We start from the raw sequence: 15391 nt of genomic DNA, 5'->3' as shown, positions 1-15391 counted from the left end.
GAGAAATTCTTGCACCAATCCTGGACTCTAGTCTTATGTATTGCTCTGTGGTAGAGATGGGGTCAGGAAGACTATGCCTTCTTGTAGTTTGTGTTTGGCTGCAGGCATTTACTTTATGTTGTCTATTGCCCCAGAGGTGCATAGTGCTTTAAAGAATGGCCTGGAAATTACGACCATGAGGATTTGGGATACGTAGAGAGGGTGTAGTAGGAAATTTGTTTTAATGTGCTGCTACTCCCAAACCAAGAGAATGTTTGCCTATAATATATACAGGTGAAACTCGAATAATTAGAATATCGTGCAAAGTTCATTTATTTCACTAATGCAACTTAAAAGGTGAAACTAATATATGAGATAGACTCATTACATGCAAAGCAAGATAATTCAAGCCGTGATTTGTCATAATTGTGATGATTATGGCTTACAGCTCATGAAAACCCCAAATCCACAACCTCAAAAAAGTAGATTATTACATGCAATCAATAAAACAAGGATTGTACATAGAACGATATCGGGCCTCTGAAAAGTACAAGCATGCATATGTACTCAGTACTTGGTTTGGGCCCCTTTTGCAGCACTTACTGCAATGACTTTTGCACGATATTCTAATTATTCGAGTTTCACCTGTATTTCCAAGTCAGATTCTATTTGTGCTTAATTTTGTTTGACATGTATTGAAGTCGCCTCCTCCGTCCAATTACATTTCTTCAGTGTGATTTCATGAAAGTCAAAATGAAACAGCTGACCTCATTGTGTCTAGTACATTGATGTTTTTTTTTTAAATATGCAGTACTGTGAGTGTAACATTGTTTTTAATAAACTGGGTTATGCTATTGAAATTGTTTGTTCTTCCACACTGCTCATCTTATGAGCCTAGATTGTGATGGAATGTTAGCAAGGTGGAAATAAAGAGTAGACACAAGTGTCCACATTTTACACACCATTTATCACCATGGAATATGGCTAAACCAAAGATGCAGCCAGTACTGCAGAAAAAAAGGCATATATGTAAGGGTAAAAGTCGTATTTAGAGCTTATTTCTAGGCAAACACACAGTTAAAATACATATGTGGAAGCTGCTTACCTGCCAAAGGACTCTATTCAGCTAGTGATTTACATAACTCTGGCAGAAGGAACAGCCATGTACTTACCTGTCTAGTCTCTTCTACAGTGAAGGAAAACAGCGTGGCCACCTTTCTGCCCCCAGTCTGTGACTAGACAGTAAAGAAGCAACCGTAGACTGTTCTTTTTCTCTGCTCAGCTTGCTCTTTGTCAGTATAATTTGCATGCAGCAACTCCTTCATGGATATCTGCCCTTCCCTCACATACCTTATACAGCATACATTCAGGCTATTACAAGGCAACTGCAGATACCTACACTAGTTGCATTTAAATATAAATTAAAATGATTTTAATAAATACACAAATGCATCAATTGGTGTTGTATTTATAACTTCCTGGTGTTGGCTTTTTTTGGGTGGAAGCATTGATTTGTAAAGGGGCAGTAATAGCAGTCATCTCTAGCAGTGTCAGGTAATATGTCTTCAGCTTATATCTGTCTCCTGAAGCATGTACCCAGTTTTCAACAACACCTATAGCATGTCTGCAGTCTCTGGTAGCATACCCATAGTCTCTGACCATCTACTGTTGCATATCTGCAGTCTGCGGCTTTCTCCATCATTAAATTCACTGAATACTATGTGTGGCCCTTTGGCGATTTTAGGGGCTGCACCAAGTAAGTTGATCTCCACTGATCTAGAGCACATACCTGCAGCAACATCCCAAACCTACCTGTCACACATGAATGGCGACTGTTCTGATAGGTAAAGCACAGACAATTCTGCCATGTCCACAAACATTCCTATTGGCTCTTAATTATGCCTTGCTGGCCTGTAGGAATATGCAGGATGAGATGTGCAATCTACTATACTACAGGGAAGTGGTAAAGTTAGGACAGCCTGTGATTCAGCCATGACAGGATGGTTTGGGAGGCTACTGTAGGTATGTACAGGCACTCAGTTGCCTGCAGACCTGACAAAGTTTGCTCCCTTTCTTCCAGTTTTCTTTAATCAAACACTCTTATTGATATAATTGTTGGAAAAGTCTCAAAGAAAAGATGATCTTGAATTCTTTAGCTATAAAATGGTTACTGGAGCAAAACTAATATCTAGGTTTTAGTTTTATATTGCACAAGAGCAAACATCAGCTTCTTACAGTAGGTTACAGTGTGGAATCTCTACATACCTTTTATATTTACTTAGAGCTGGTGTATTTCTTCATAGGATCTTCCTCCCAGGCAGGCAATGCAGATAACTTCCCACTGGTTGTCTGGTCAATGGGCCAACCCCAAGTCTTGAAGAATGGAGCCAAGTTCTTATTGACAGCTTGAGAGAACTTCTCTGCCCAAAGATTCATCTTATCTGTCTTGTTGTTGCTGACATTTGACATTGTCTGGTAATCTGCAAAGAGACGCTTGAAGGGATCCCATCCGAAGCCTTCTTGTAACTAAAGAATATAAAAACTATACATGTAGTTTATCATTTATGCAGTAAAGTGTTAGATGACGTATTTACATGAAGGATACACTCCAGTCACATCTGACAATGTTACTTTTGATCTTAGTTTATTGCTTTATTGTTGTTAAACAAAAATGAAAAGGTGAACTAACTCACAACACCATTATCAACCCTCCAGTCCCCACACCACTTATCTGTAATGACAGCCCTCACCTGCTACCCATGCCAATATGTACAACAGTCTGGGAACTTGAAAAATTTACACCACACCCCCGGAGGTTGTATAGCACATAATGGCTGCAATGGGGAGCTGTGATTGGTCAGTGCAGTCTGGGGATGTGTAGTAAAGTTTTCAAGTTACTGGACTGTTATACAGGCTGGCATGGATAGCAAGCAAGGATCAACATACTCTCCCAGGAGGAGGGTGTTGTTGAGTTAGAGCACCTTTTCATTTTTCGTGAAAAGGTGAACTAACCCTTTATTGTATCTTATTTAACATTAAAATAAACAAAATAGAAAAAAAAAAAAGGCACAAAAAAAGTGTACTGTATTTTGAGGCTGTACGCACAGGAGTGTCTAGGCACACTCCCATACCAGGAAGTGCAGTTATTTTTCCGGAATTTAGGTAAGGTACATTTTCGTGGTGTTGATTTTAACATTTGTAAAAATTCCCTATACAGTAACATTAAATCTGCACTTTTTGAGTTCGGTCCATTTTTAAGGCATCTGACATCAGAAATGTCTTATTCATAAAGGAACAGAGGGTCAAAAGGAATTCTGAGACATAGGTTATACTGCAACCTACAGCAGAATTGGACACTGGCAACAAAAAAAACCCAGTCACTCACAAAATATAGTTTCTTGCTAGTGTCCTAGGAGAACGGACAATAATTTTTTGTCACACAAGCCCTATCAATGCACCTGCACCATGCTGCCCTATGTCTGCAAGCGCCATTCTTCTGCCTCTCCAGCCTTTGACCTGAGAAGGATCACCATCAGCTCCTCACAAGGATCCTAAGCTCAGTCCTCCCTGATGCCTGCAGTGACTTGGTCGCAAAAGGTCACATAACCTTTCCTGCTTCTGCAGCTGGGGAGTAACCCTGTTGAAATATCTCACTTTTCCATACTAGCAGTATGGTGTATCATACATGCATGGTAGCTGGTCCTGCGGGCCTTTCCAGTTCACGATTCTAACAGGTCCGGTACATTATGCAGAGTGCCTACTTACTTGCTCACTCAGAACACAGGGGCAACAAGCATCTGTCTACGCTTTCTGCTCCAGAATCTCTTTCTAATATGTCTGCAGCTGCTTCTGCACACACAACTGAGTATGATGAGGAGTCTATCCTATCCTTTTGGGATGATTTTGTGCCTACGGAGGTTCAGTCTTCGGACATAACTCCAAGGCTTAAAGATATAATTTTTCATTTCTAATGATGTGGTGCATACGTGTCCAGATAGAGAAACGTGTCTTAATTTTCTAAAGTTACCTCTGAGTTCCACCAAGAGTCTACAATACATGAAAACCTTTTCTGTGTATTTGCTACTACAACTGTTTTTGTATGGTGACTGGAATTTGCCAGATAAGCTATTTTCACCTCCTAAACATTGTGCTGTGCAATACCATATTGAGGTGTGTTAAGAAGTGGGCCCACCCCAATGTGGACCCAGCCATTTCTTGCCTTAACAAAACCCTGACCATTCCTGTTGAGGACATTCTGGTGCTCAAAGACCCAGTTGACAAAAACATGGAAACCCTCTGCAAGTCCCTCCTTTCCCTGGCAGTTCCTGCTCTGAAACCTGCAATTTCTGTTATGTCCATTTGCCAGGCCTTACAAGTTTGAACAAGTTTGAACCCTTGGTTCAAAGCTTGTAAGGCCTGGCAAATGAACATAACAGAAATAATTAGTTACCTGAAATAATCTTAAATGTTACTTTGGTTTAGAACTTATGCCTATTGCCTCTCACTACTGTGTTGATGGACTTGTGGATATTATACATCTCATATGTACAATAAGTCCCCTCTCTCTAGGTACTCTGTGGGCTCTTTGGCTTAAATGCTAGCCTCATAAACAGCAGTGCAACAAATGCTTGTGGTGTATGCCTTGCAATGGAGAACTCCTCTTTGGTGCTTCCTGAACAGCTTTATTAAAAGATGTCATTGGGGATGAAAGTACCCTTTAACCCCTGCAAAAAAAAAAAAAGCTAAGGCTCAGGCTGGAAGACCTCCACCCTCTGAAAGATCCTTTCAATTCTCCTAGACCTTTCAGCCCAATTCTAAGTCCAGGAGTCTCACTCTTCCCTTACAAACCTTTGAGCAAGTCCTCCTCACAATGAGGGAGCACCCCCACTTCCAAAACCGGGGAACATCTGTTAGCTATTGCAACCACCTGGAACAAAAGTATCTTGGATGCAGAGGTGAGGGTACATGGTGTTCAAGGGTTACTAGCTAGAATTTCAAGCTCTGCCTTTGCCTGCTTTATGTTGTCACATTAACCAACATTCCCGCAATCATTCTGGAAGAAGAAATATATTTCAAGGTTTCTACTCCAACCAGTTTGCCATACCCATGGCAAATAGGGCATTTCCCCCAATTTTGGACCTGAAAGTGCTCAATGGCTTCATTCAAGTAAAAAGGTTACGTATAGAATCTAATCCGTTATTGCTTCCCTCTTTCCAGGAGACTTTCTGGCCGCTGTGCACATGTAGAACATCTACTTGCATGTTCCCATCTTTCCAGTTCATTAACAATGTGTGTTTTGCTGTGGGCACACAACACTACCAGTTGGTTGCCCTTCCCTTTGACTTGTCCATTGCACCTCAAGTTTTCAAGTGCTAGCCCCTCTATTAGCCTTGCCCAAAATAATATACCTGAATTGCCTCCTACTGAGGTTACAGGTCCTTTAGGCAGCCCTATGAGCTCTGAGTATTGTTTCTGTCTGGTTTTGTGCCATTGCTAGTGCTTTGTTAGCTGTGTTTCCCACACCTCAGTTGGATTAGTTTTGGACATGCCATATACTGTAGCTCATAATTCTTTCTGTTCCTGTGTCCCATAAGAAAACAGTTTTCTTTACTTCGCCCTAAAATTATTTTCTTGGCGCTCATAAAAGGAAGACAGGCCCCACCCCTTCTGTTATACGATCATCTCTTCTACTGCTTTTGCAAGAAACTGAAGCATGATGGGAGTAGGAAGGGTTATATTGGCTAAGTGCAGTTTTTCATTGCCAGTGTCCAACTTTCATGTAGGTAGCAAGATAACCGAAACATCTCAGAATTCCTTCTGAGACTGTGTGCCTTAATGGACTACAAGAAAATTATTTTACAACAAGACATTTGTAATTATTCATATTGTTAATATATATCAATATTGTTACCACAAACTACCATGTTACACTACTTCTATGTAAGCCATAACTATAGAGTCTATCTACAAAGAGTGTCTGCCCATTTGCCTGCCTAGACTCTTCTGCATTCTTAGCCATTTGTCTGTATTTTTTAAGTAAACCAGCAAAAGTTGCAGATGGTGAATGCTGAGAAATGAATATTCTAGTACCAGGAAAAACTTTGGTGAATGTATCTCAGTCAAAAAACATTTCAAATACATGGCAATCATGGTGAATCTGACAATTGACATCTGACTCTTTTTAATCGACCGCTATGTCCTATTAATGGCAAAGTAAACTATTATTTCTTATGTTGATATAAGTCCTATTTGGTTTATGATACCTGAAGATAGGTCTCCAGAGCAGTCCACACTTCCCATTCTTCTAACTTGGCTCCATTCTTCAAATATTGCTTGATTCGTGCTTCCCTTCTTTTTGGCTCTAGATCAGAATGGGCTCGATCCCTTGAAATATTCAGGATGGTTTCATGTACATAGACTGACCAGAGGTTGCATGTTGCTTCTGTGGTATGAGGGGGAAATTCCCACATCTTTCTTTGCTGATTGTGGCCAAGTTCATGTACTGGTCCCCAAAGATCAGCTTGCTTCACACACCATGTAGCCATAGTACTAGTCAGGTCATTTGCTGACTTTAAATGACACATAATTGGATATCCAGCATGCATCCATCCTTAAAACAAACGTAACACACTTAGTAATTGATATTAAATGTTCTTCACAAGCAACACAGTTGCTAAGTTAATAAGGTTCAAGAGAGACTGACGTTCGTTAAAGTCAACCTATCACTAGTGATGCCGAACACCCCCGTGTTCGGTTCTTATTCGAACACCCGAACGGCCGAAAAGTTTGAATACGAACTCGAACCTAATGCAAGTCAATGGCGGTCGAACTTTCGAAAATGATTGTCCCCTTTAAGAGTGCTTTTATGCAAGTTATTGGCCATAAAAAGGTGTATGGGGGTCTGGGTACTGCTCTGGGGGACAGTAATCCATGAAAACCCCCCCCCAAAAAAAACGTTTTTAAAGGAGCAGTAATTTTAACATGACTTAAAGGGTAAGATAAAAATGAAAAATGCCCTCAAATATTGCGCCTGGGGGGTCCCCTTAACCTGCCTGTGAAGTGGTGGATCTGTACAATGTATAGAACCCGCTGCAGCAAAACGTTTTTGTTTTTTTTACTCTTAAAGTGTGCAGTTCCCCCTCGTAAACAATACCAGGCCCTTTATGTCTGGTAGGAATGTTAGGAAGGACCATTTATATAATAAAAATAAAAAAAGCATAGGGTTCCTCCTTAAGGTCTGGTAGGAATAGTGAGGAAGGACCCCATGTAAAAAATAAAGTGTGTGGGGTTCTCCCTTAAAGTCATACCAGGCCCTTAAGGTCTGGCAGGAATTTTAAGAAGGAACCCCACCCCCAAAAATGGGCGGGGGGAAACGTGGTGTCCCCTAAAATTCCACACCAGACCCTTGATCTGAGCATAGGCCTGGCAGGGCCGGAAAGGGAACAGGTGTCACCGTGCCGATGGGGACAAGGGCCTCATCCCCACAACCCTGACCCGGTGGTTGTGGGGGGTCTGCGGGCAAGGGGGCTTATTTGCATCGGTGTACCCCTTTAATTAAGGGGCACACAGATGCCGCCCCCCCCCCCCTCCCTTGTGAATGAGTAAGGGGTACTTGCACCCCTACCCATTCACTAAAGGGTTAAATCAAATAGTTAAGTCCAGACTTTTGATAAAATCCTTTAATTGAAAAGGGAAAAAAAAAAAAATCAAAAAACACGTTTTTCACAAGTTTTTTATTTAAAAAAAATAAATAAAAATAAAATTAAAAAAAATGGATCCACCGACGTAATCCATGGTCAATCACGGCATCCAGCATTGTCCACGACAACGAAATAAAAAATAAATAGAAATATGACTCCCGCCGCATAATGGCATTTTGACAGATGCCGGCAAAACAAACAATTAGGCGGAGCTAGCGGTGACAGCTAGCTCCGCCCAATTGTGTAGTTTGCAGCATCTGATGGGCTAGACATGATTGGGCAGAGTCATCATGACTTTGCCCAATCATGGCTCAGAATGAGTACTGAGTACTGAGCCCTGATTGGGCAAAGTCTTGCACCTGGCCTGTGGTTAGGCGCAAGTCTTTAACCAATTATAGCTTCGGAGGGCTCTTTGCAGTATGGGACGTTACATACTGCATACGTGAACATACTGTAAAGTTCAGCGTTTGGCGAACGCTCAAGTGTCCGATGTTCGAATCGAACCGGCAGACCATCCCTACCTATCACTAGCCTGGGGTTTTGGTACAGCGGAAGGTAAAACAAAACAACCCTCGGGGCAACTGTTGCCAGTTTGGACACACAAATCCTTAATTGAAGAAAACATATTTCTTATGTACACAAATGATGTCCCTGTCCTTTGTACAGCATTGGGATAAAAAATTCAAATAACCTCTAAAACAGAAAAATCTTTACCCACACTGCAGATTGGTCAAGAACACATCCAAACCTGCCTAGTGAACAATGAAAGAGCAGCAGCAGTCATTAATTATGCGCACTACTACTGTTTGCATGTTTTCTAGACATGCACATTATTCGCATTTTAAGAATACATTTCCTCTTAATTAATGTAACAATTGGTGTTTTTAATTGGTGTTTTTTAATCTACTTAGAACTACTTAGAGGCTAGCTTTTATAACTTAATGGTAAATATGAAAAAATAACTTACCAGCTGAAATCTGCACATCTGCCACAAATCTCTCTGGACGGGGAAATTTCTTAGGAATCACAGCTAGATCAGCAATAGCTGCCATAATCTTATCCCACTGAGACATCAAAGCTTCTGGATCTTCTAGTGAGCGGATGGCTTCAGAGGGTACAGTAAGAATTATGTTTTCTGTAATAAGCTCAGCCCAAGGAGCTGGATAGTTACGAATTGTTTGCAGCCATGATGAGAGGCTAGTCTGACCTAAACAAGAATACAAAAAGAGCTCTACTCTTATTTTGCAAGTGGTCAGATTTTATTTTAAATACCATTTAAATATTGATGGTAATGTGTTATCTTGGTATAACTTGTATTAAACAAAAGGTCCAAAAGTGATTTGATGACATAGGCTCAACAGTTAAGCAAACCACTAGCATATTTGCATCCTTGTAACCTGTGTAACCCTTTAAAGCCTTCTTAAAATTGTAGCTTTTGGATGTCAGGCAACATACTGTATGTCCATAAGTACCTTTGCAGACCAGACATCTTTCATCATTTTTTTGTTAATAGAAAACACTCCTGTATATATTGTATCTATATATGCATGTATAATATTTACCCTTCTTAAAATCTGCAGAAGTAATAGTCAGATCTCCCATATACGGCACATACAATATTATGTGCAGCTGAATTCACTTTTTCACCAACATTCACAGATACTGTATGTGAAGACTTTCTCCTCATGTGTACAGAGGTCAATGTAGATGGCCCAAAACTGACCTCTCTCTTCCCTATTAGCAATCGCTGGATCATTCCAGTATCTACACCTCTTCCTTCTCCATCAACAATGCAGCAGCTGCTGCCATGAAAAGTATGAGAGCGGACTTGGCTCAAGATAGCTGTGATAGAACAGACCACAGCACCGCACAAAAAAAAACAGGGAACAGATTACAGGAAGACAAGGACTATTGATGTAACAAAAAAACTGCTTTCCATTGGCTTACACAAAATTACTTGAGCTTGAAAGCACATGAAGAAGTGTGATCCTAGGCTGTGTCTGCAAGCACAGTTCAAATTCTGGATCAAAATGAGTTAAGAGGATCTGTAATGTGTCTAAAATGACACAATACAAATTAATGAATAGAAAAAGAAAACAGAATCTCCCCCCGATTTTTGCATGAAAACAAATCTCACAAATATACTGTACTAATGACACCATCACATTCTAGTCCTCTAGATGTCTGTAAAACATTAAGATGTCCTACATCTTTGCCATAATTATTTGTTACATATTATCATGAACACCTGCTATTTGTTTAATGGAGATGCGCTTCATATTAATGGTGCATTAAAACCTTAAAAGGAGAACTATGGGGTCAATGTTTTTCCCCATAGTTCTCCTTAGGGTAACGAGAGGACACAAACTAGCGTCCTCCCGTTACCCTGGCAGATCGGAGCGGGGAGAGGGGAATCCAGCCCTTCCCCCTGTCACGGCAGAGAGCCGTGACAGGATCGAGAGGTGAGCGAACCCGGTATGTGTTCGCTCGCCTCCCGATCTACTGAGCCGACCTGTGACAGTCTCATTGTCACAGGTCGGCTAGAACTATGAGGTTAGTGGAAATCACTCATCTCATAGTTCTCCTTTAAGAAAACAGTTTCTTTTGTAAGCCGGGAAAACCCTTTAATGGGTAACCCCCCAGCCTCTTTCTTGCTGGATGGAACTGATTGTATTCAGCTTTCTGATGGTTTTGGGACTCTGCTACAGCACTATTATGTCCACATTAGTGCTGCTTGTACTCCTAGCTTCCCTATAGTGGAATTCTGATACTGATTCCCAATTGAAAATTGTCAGTTCTCTGGCAGTGCCTGTTATACTGAGGGGCTGATGTATAAATCTTGCACTCAGTGTAAAGCTGGGTAAATGACGTTTGCACGTAATTACCACCACTAAATGGAGCCAAGGAGCAAATTCCTATGCTCCTCCCCTTCTTCTAGTGACGGTAATGCCCTTCAAACAACATTTACCCAAATTTACGCTGGCCTGAAGATTTATACATCAGCCTCTAAGAGTCATCTTCTTTTTGAGTATAGCATGTATTATCACTTTCCCCCCTTTTTGTGATTGTGCAATTGACAAACTCAATTAACATACTTTATTTGTTAGTGTGCCTTATTTTGTCTTTCATCTTTTTTCAGAATCTGGATTTTGGACAATATATCAAATTTTCTGACTCTTAGGTTGCGGTTTTTTAAATTGACCACTTCTCAAGTCATAATGGAATTTTTACATAAGTCCATCCTTTCAGCAGACGGCACTTTACATATGCATTGTGCAAAAATGAAAACCTTGCTGGACTCAGCTTATTCCTATTTTTCACACTTACCCTTAATAAATGTTGGAGAAGGCTCTGCTCCATACACCGAAACTGGAACCATACCCAGATGGCTTTGTGCTTTAACAATAATATATAAAAGACCTCCCCATATAGAGGATATTTTCACTTTTTCTCCAAGAACATCTTTTTTATGAACAACCACAGGAGCACGACAAAACTCATCTGCTTTGCTTAGGTCATCTGAGTGGCAGCCAACCTGAACCTGAAAATATACAAGTATAAATTCAAAGTTTACATAGAGACTTTTGTCCTTTAAAATGCAGTGATATACTGCACTTAGTTAACATTCACAAATACAAATATGGTCCCAAGAACTACTAGGATTTACAGGAGCGTTTCTCATTGCATTGGTGAAGCTGTTCTGTTTTACATACTTTGCTAGGTATCCTTTCCTACAATTATCAACAAGAATAGTCTTCCCTAAGGATGTGTAATGGAACTTTATGAACAACATTTTCTGAATTGGTAGTGACTTTTAATGCTATAATTTGCTCCAAATTCTCTGTAATATGTTGTCCAATAACGAATTTCGGGAAATCGGGAATTTCGGATTCGTTTGCATTCGTCTTAGCTGTAATTCGGAATTCGGATGCATCCGAATCTCCGAATTTCCGAAAATTCGTTCAAAACGAATTTCGGAACGAACCGAATCGCACATGTCTAATATGTGATACTTTTTAAACTCTTTTTAGAGTGTGTCAAATAATGCAACAAACAGAAAATACAAGGGGTAATACAAAGTCTAGATCTGGGAACTGAAAGAATGAGTTTTAAAGAATGGTACAACTATCTTTACAATGTATAATAGCATTCAGGAAAAGAATACCTGGAGACCTTTCCCAGCAGATGGTGCTGGAAACATTAGTATTGCAGTTTTCCCAGGGGGCAGAAAGAGTCCAGTACTTCTCCATGCATCAGCACCTAGGAGTAATGCAGTAATTGTTCATGTAACACAAATCTTACATAAGTGGAGACACAGAGATGATACATTTTAATGCTCTACCTGGGTTTGTGGCATCAATCTGTACTGTAACAGGATGCTGGTTCAATAAATCAATGTCACCTTCTCCCTGGTCATCCAGACATTCAAGGCAGCTGACTTCTTGAACCAAAGAAATGATAAAAGCCTCATTGGAGCTGTTTTTCACAGGACATTGTTTACTGACAGTGGGTAATTGACACCTTTTTACTAAATTTACCAGTTCTTGCTGTAGAGATGAGATAAGAGGGCTGGCTGGAAGCCTCAAAAAAGAAATGGCATCCTGTCTAAGCTTGCTCAACCAAGAGCTGAGAGGTGGTTTAAGTTCATCCTCATTCTTCAGGATGCTCAGAAGCTGGCAGACTGCTCTAGGAAAGTGGTATGTACTATTACCTGCTTTGGGGTCCAAAGCCTTATAAACTCCTGCCTTAACTGTCTCTGCTAGAATACTAATGCCAAACTTGTTAAGTATTTTATTTCCTGGGTACTGGGAAAGCACATTTGGGTTGGAGTAAGACCAGTACCAGGCATGGCCAGCAATGAGCAGGCCTCCTCCTTCTGCTACAAACTGCTGGATCATTTCGGCTTCTGCATCACTGTAAGAAGTGCAGCAATACACACTGAGATCATGAATCAAGTCAGAAGCCACACAAGATAAACCTTCATTTTGTAAAACAGGGAGGAGCTTTCCCAGTTCCTTATGAACACCAATTTTTCCATTTCGGCCCATATTCAACCAAGAAACAGCATTGAGAATAAAGGTCTTCAGTTCTGGTTTGGAGAGGTAGGTTTCATGTGTCCCTACAAAAATGCGTCCCTTGCCGAAGTAGGCAGCACCAAAAAAGCATTGATTGTTGTTGCTGACCCCAACTGGAAATGTTAGAGGCCCATGAAGAAGAAGGTCTGAAGGCGAAGCTTCACCACTGATGTCCAGGTCACTAACACCTTGCATGAGATGCTTTAGATCCTCTGAAAAATTTACACTGTATAAAAATAAATAAAAAATTGGACATATTTGTAGTTATTAGTTTTAGGCACAGTGTGAAAATAACAGGAATTATGAACACTCATCTTAACAGGATTATAAGACGATTCACAGAGGGCACTTATTTAAAAATTGCACACATAAAAAATATTTTTACACATTTTACACACGGACCTACGGTATAAAATAGTTAACTACCAAATGTCGGCTCATCTGAGGGCAAGAAGGATCATGAAGATGAATGTAATCTAGTGTGGGGAGTTGAAAAGGGACAAAAGACATACTGTGTACACAATGATAGAGAGGGGTTAATAAGCAGCCCTGCGGTATATTGAGCACCAGTCCAACTTTTTATATAGGGAGGAGCAATCTGTAAATCAGAGCAGAAACCTTCAGTGAATCTGACCTTTTCATTGAACTGTTGCGAATCACTCCACCATTCATGAACACAATCCTCAACAATGGCATCCAAATGACCCAAAATGGAAGTCCCTTTGCATCATTACCCCAATGTTACCAAGAATGGCAAGATTACCCAATAACAGCAATAATATTTATATAATGGCAATACTGTTGTAGAAAATATGCTGCAGCAAACAGTTGCTATTTTTTTAAGTGCAAACATTGTTTTGCTTGTTTTAAATTAGCCAAGGCTAGAACCTCTGTCAGGTTTGTTCTCTGAATACACATTGGGGAAATTACTGTTTGTGATCTGAATTGATAATGCAGCTACTCTAAGTGTATTTAAATCAATTACTAATAATAAAATGAAAGCTAAATTATTATTGGAATGCAGTGTATAAAATATTCATAGGGTACTCACTCTGTATACACTGGGCTCCACGGTATGTTCTTACTCACAGAGAAGGTCCCCTTCTCTCCATATTTGTCAGTGAAATATACTCCAGCAACTGATGTCATTTTGTTCCCAGGAAAATTATACAGGACGTTCTCCTGTTTGTTACAGTGAGACCAGTACCAGGCTTGAGCTCCAATAAGCACACCTCCACCTTTTCTCAAGAATGTGACAATATCCTGTGCCTGGCTGTCATCATATCCAATTGTACAGAACACCCCTAGATCTTTCTTCAGACCAGACACCTTTTCTACCCTGTGTCCAGAGGAGGAGAGAGTCTGCTCCAGGAGACTTAGTGTGCTGTTAATACCAATTACTGCTCCCACAGATGGTTTCAGCCAGGATATAGCATTCTTCAGGAAAGCCATGAATTGTGGTTGGTTTAAATAGGACTCATGGCTCATGACCACTATTTTACCCTTCCCATACTTAGAGGCAGCCAGGAGGACATGTTGTGCTGGAGTCACTAGCACTGGAAAGGCCGTGTCACCAGTCAGGAGAAGCTGACAGGGAACGCTGTCTCCAGAGAACTCCAGGCTACATAGGCCATGAACAAGTGAACTGTAGTCTTCTTTAGCCGTCATATTTCCTAAAAAACAAAAACAAATGTGAAATAAATGAAATTAAAATTTTGACACTAAAGTTGTCAAGAGCAATCAAAGGCCACAAATTATTATGTTGAATTGGTGTAAACATACAGTATGTAGCCCCTGTTGCTGTACTGCTGGAGCACTTCTCCTTGCAAGGGGTTAATCACTACAGTCTGTACGGATAGTGTTAAAGCTGTGGAGAGACGTAATTGGTTTTCATTGTCTGAGATCATTGCAGCAGGGACTTGTGGGATTTGTACTGTGCAGACAGAGAGAGACCATGTTAATTCAAGGAGATCAAACTACAGGAGACTATACAGTCTGGAAGAAGAATGGATTCAGCCTCCTCTGTGAGAGCGGCCAGACCGCGTGAGACTCTCGAAGAAGTTTGTCTGTGTTATCATCCCAGAAGGAGACAGAACCCTGGTGGTGATTAAAGGAGAATTACGAGGTGAGTGCTTTCCACTCACCTCATAGTTCTAGCCGACCTGTGACAATGAGAGTGTCACAGGTCGGCTCAGATCGTGAGGTGAGCGAACAGATACCGGTGTTCGCTCACTTCTCGATCCCGTCACGGCTCTCTGCGGTGACAGGGGAGGGGATGAATTCCCCCCTCCCCGCTCCGATCCACCAGCGCTGACTGGCGCAACGGACGGGGGAGGGGGTGGGTACAGCTGGCTCTGCCTCTAGATAGGCAGAGCCAGCTGTCACTCACGCAGCTGGGCGGATCTCGACATCGATGTCGGGATCCGTTCCGGCGTCTCAGTATACCGCGAGCTATTGCTCGCGGTATACTGAGCTTAGGGTGACGGGAGGACGCTAGTTTGTGTCCTCCGTTACCCTAAAAAGAACTATGGGGAAAAGCCCTGACCGCATAGTTCTTCTTTAATGGTGATATCTGCTTAAAGATTGTTGTGATTCAAGTGGAGGAGACTGCCTGTTCTTCCACTTACTGAACTCTGG

The 15391-nt window shown here is 41.0% G+C and overlaps 1 protein-coding gene across 1 annotated transcript; it reads right to left on the bottom strand.

The window, feature by feature from the left end:
- Positions 1 to 2253: 2253 nt before the first annotated feature.
- On the bottom strand, positions 2254 to 14422 carry LOC108790463 (TRPM8 channel-associated factor homolog). Its single transcript, XM_018560725.1, has 7 exons — positions 13806 to 14422; positions 12022 to 12980; positions 11845 to 11939; positions 11007 to 11220; positions 8647 to 8886; positions 6243 to 6589; positions 2254 to 2505 (listed from the first exon to the last, which is right to left on the bottom strand). The coding sequence occupies exons 1-7, from the start codon at positions 14420 to 14422 to the stop codon at positions 2254 to 2256; spliced, it is 2724 nt and encodes a 907-aa protein (XP_018416227.1).
- Positions 14423 to 15391: the final 969 nt, after the last annotated feature.

The sequence above is a fragment of the Nanorana parkeri genome, unplaced genomic scaffold (genome assembly GCF_000935625.1).
Source record: "Nanorana parkeri isolate BGI_ZX_2015 unplaced genomic scaffold, ASM93562v1 scaffold476, whole genome shotgun sequence".
In the NCBI taxonomy this organism is placed as follows: Eukaryota; Metazoa; Chordata; class Amphibia; order Anura; family Dicroglossidae; genus Nanorana; species Nanorana parkeri.
Note: the sequence above shows the minus strand (reverse complement) of the source record. Positions and strands in the feature narration are given on the sequence as shown.

What these genes read in the sequence shown, in the direction of transcription:
- LOC108790463 (XM_018560725.1), bottom strand. Translation starts at nt 14,422, where the DNA reads ATGACGGCTAAAGAAGACTACAGTTCACTTGTTCATGGCCTATGTAGC. An exon ending in TGGAGCCCAGTGTATACAGA is followed by an intron (nt 12,981 to 13,805) that starts GTGAGTACCCTA and finishes ATTTTTATACAG; the next exon opens with TGTAAATTTTTCAGAGGATC. An exon ending in CTCTGGAGACCTATCTTCAG is followed by an intron (nt 2,506 to 6,242) that starts GTATCATAAACC and finishes TATATTCTTTAG; the next exon opens with TTACAAGAAGGCTTCGGATG.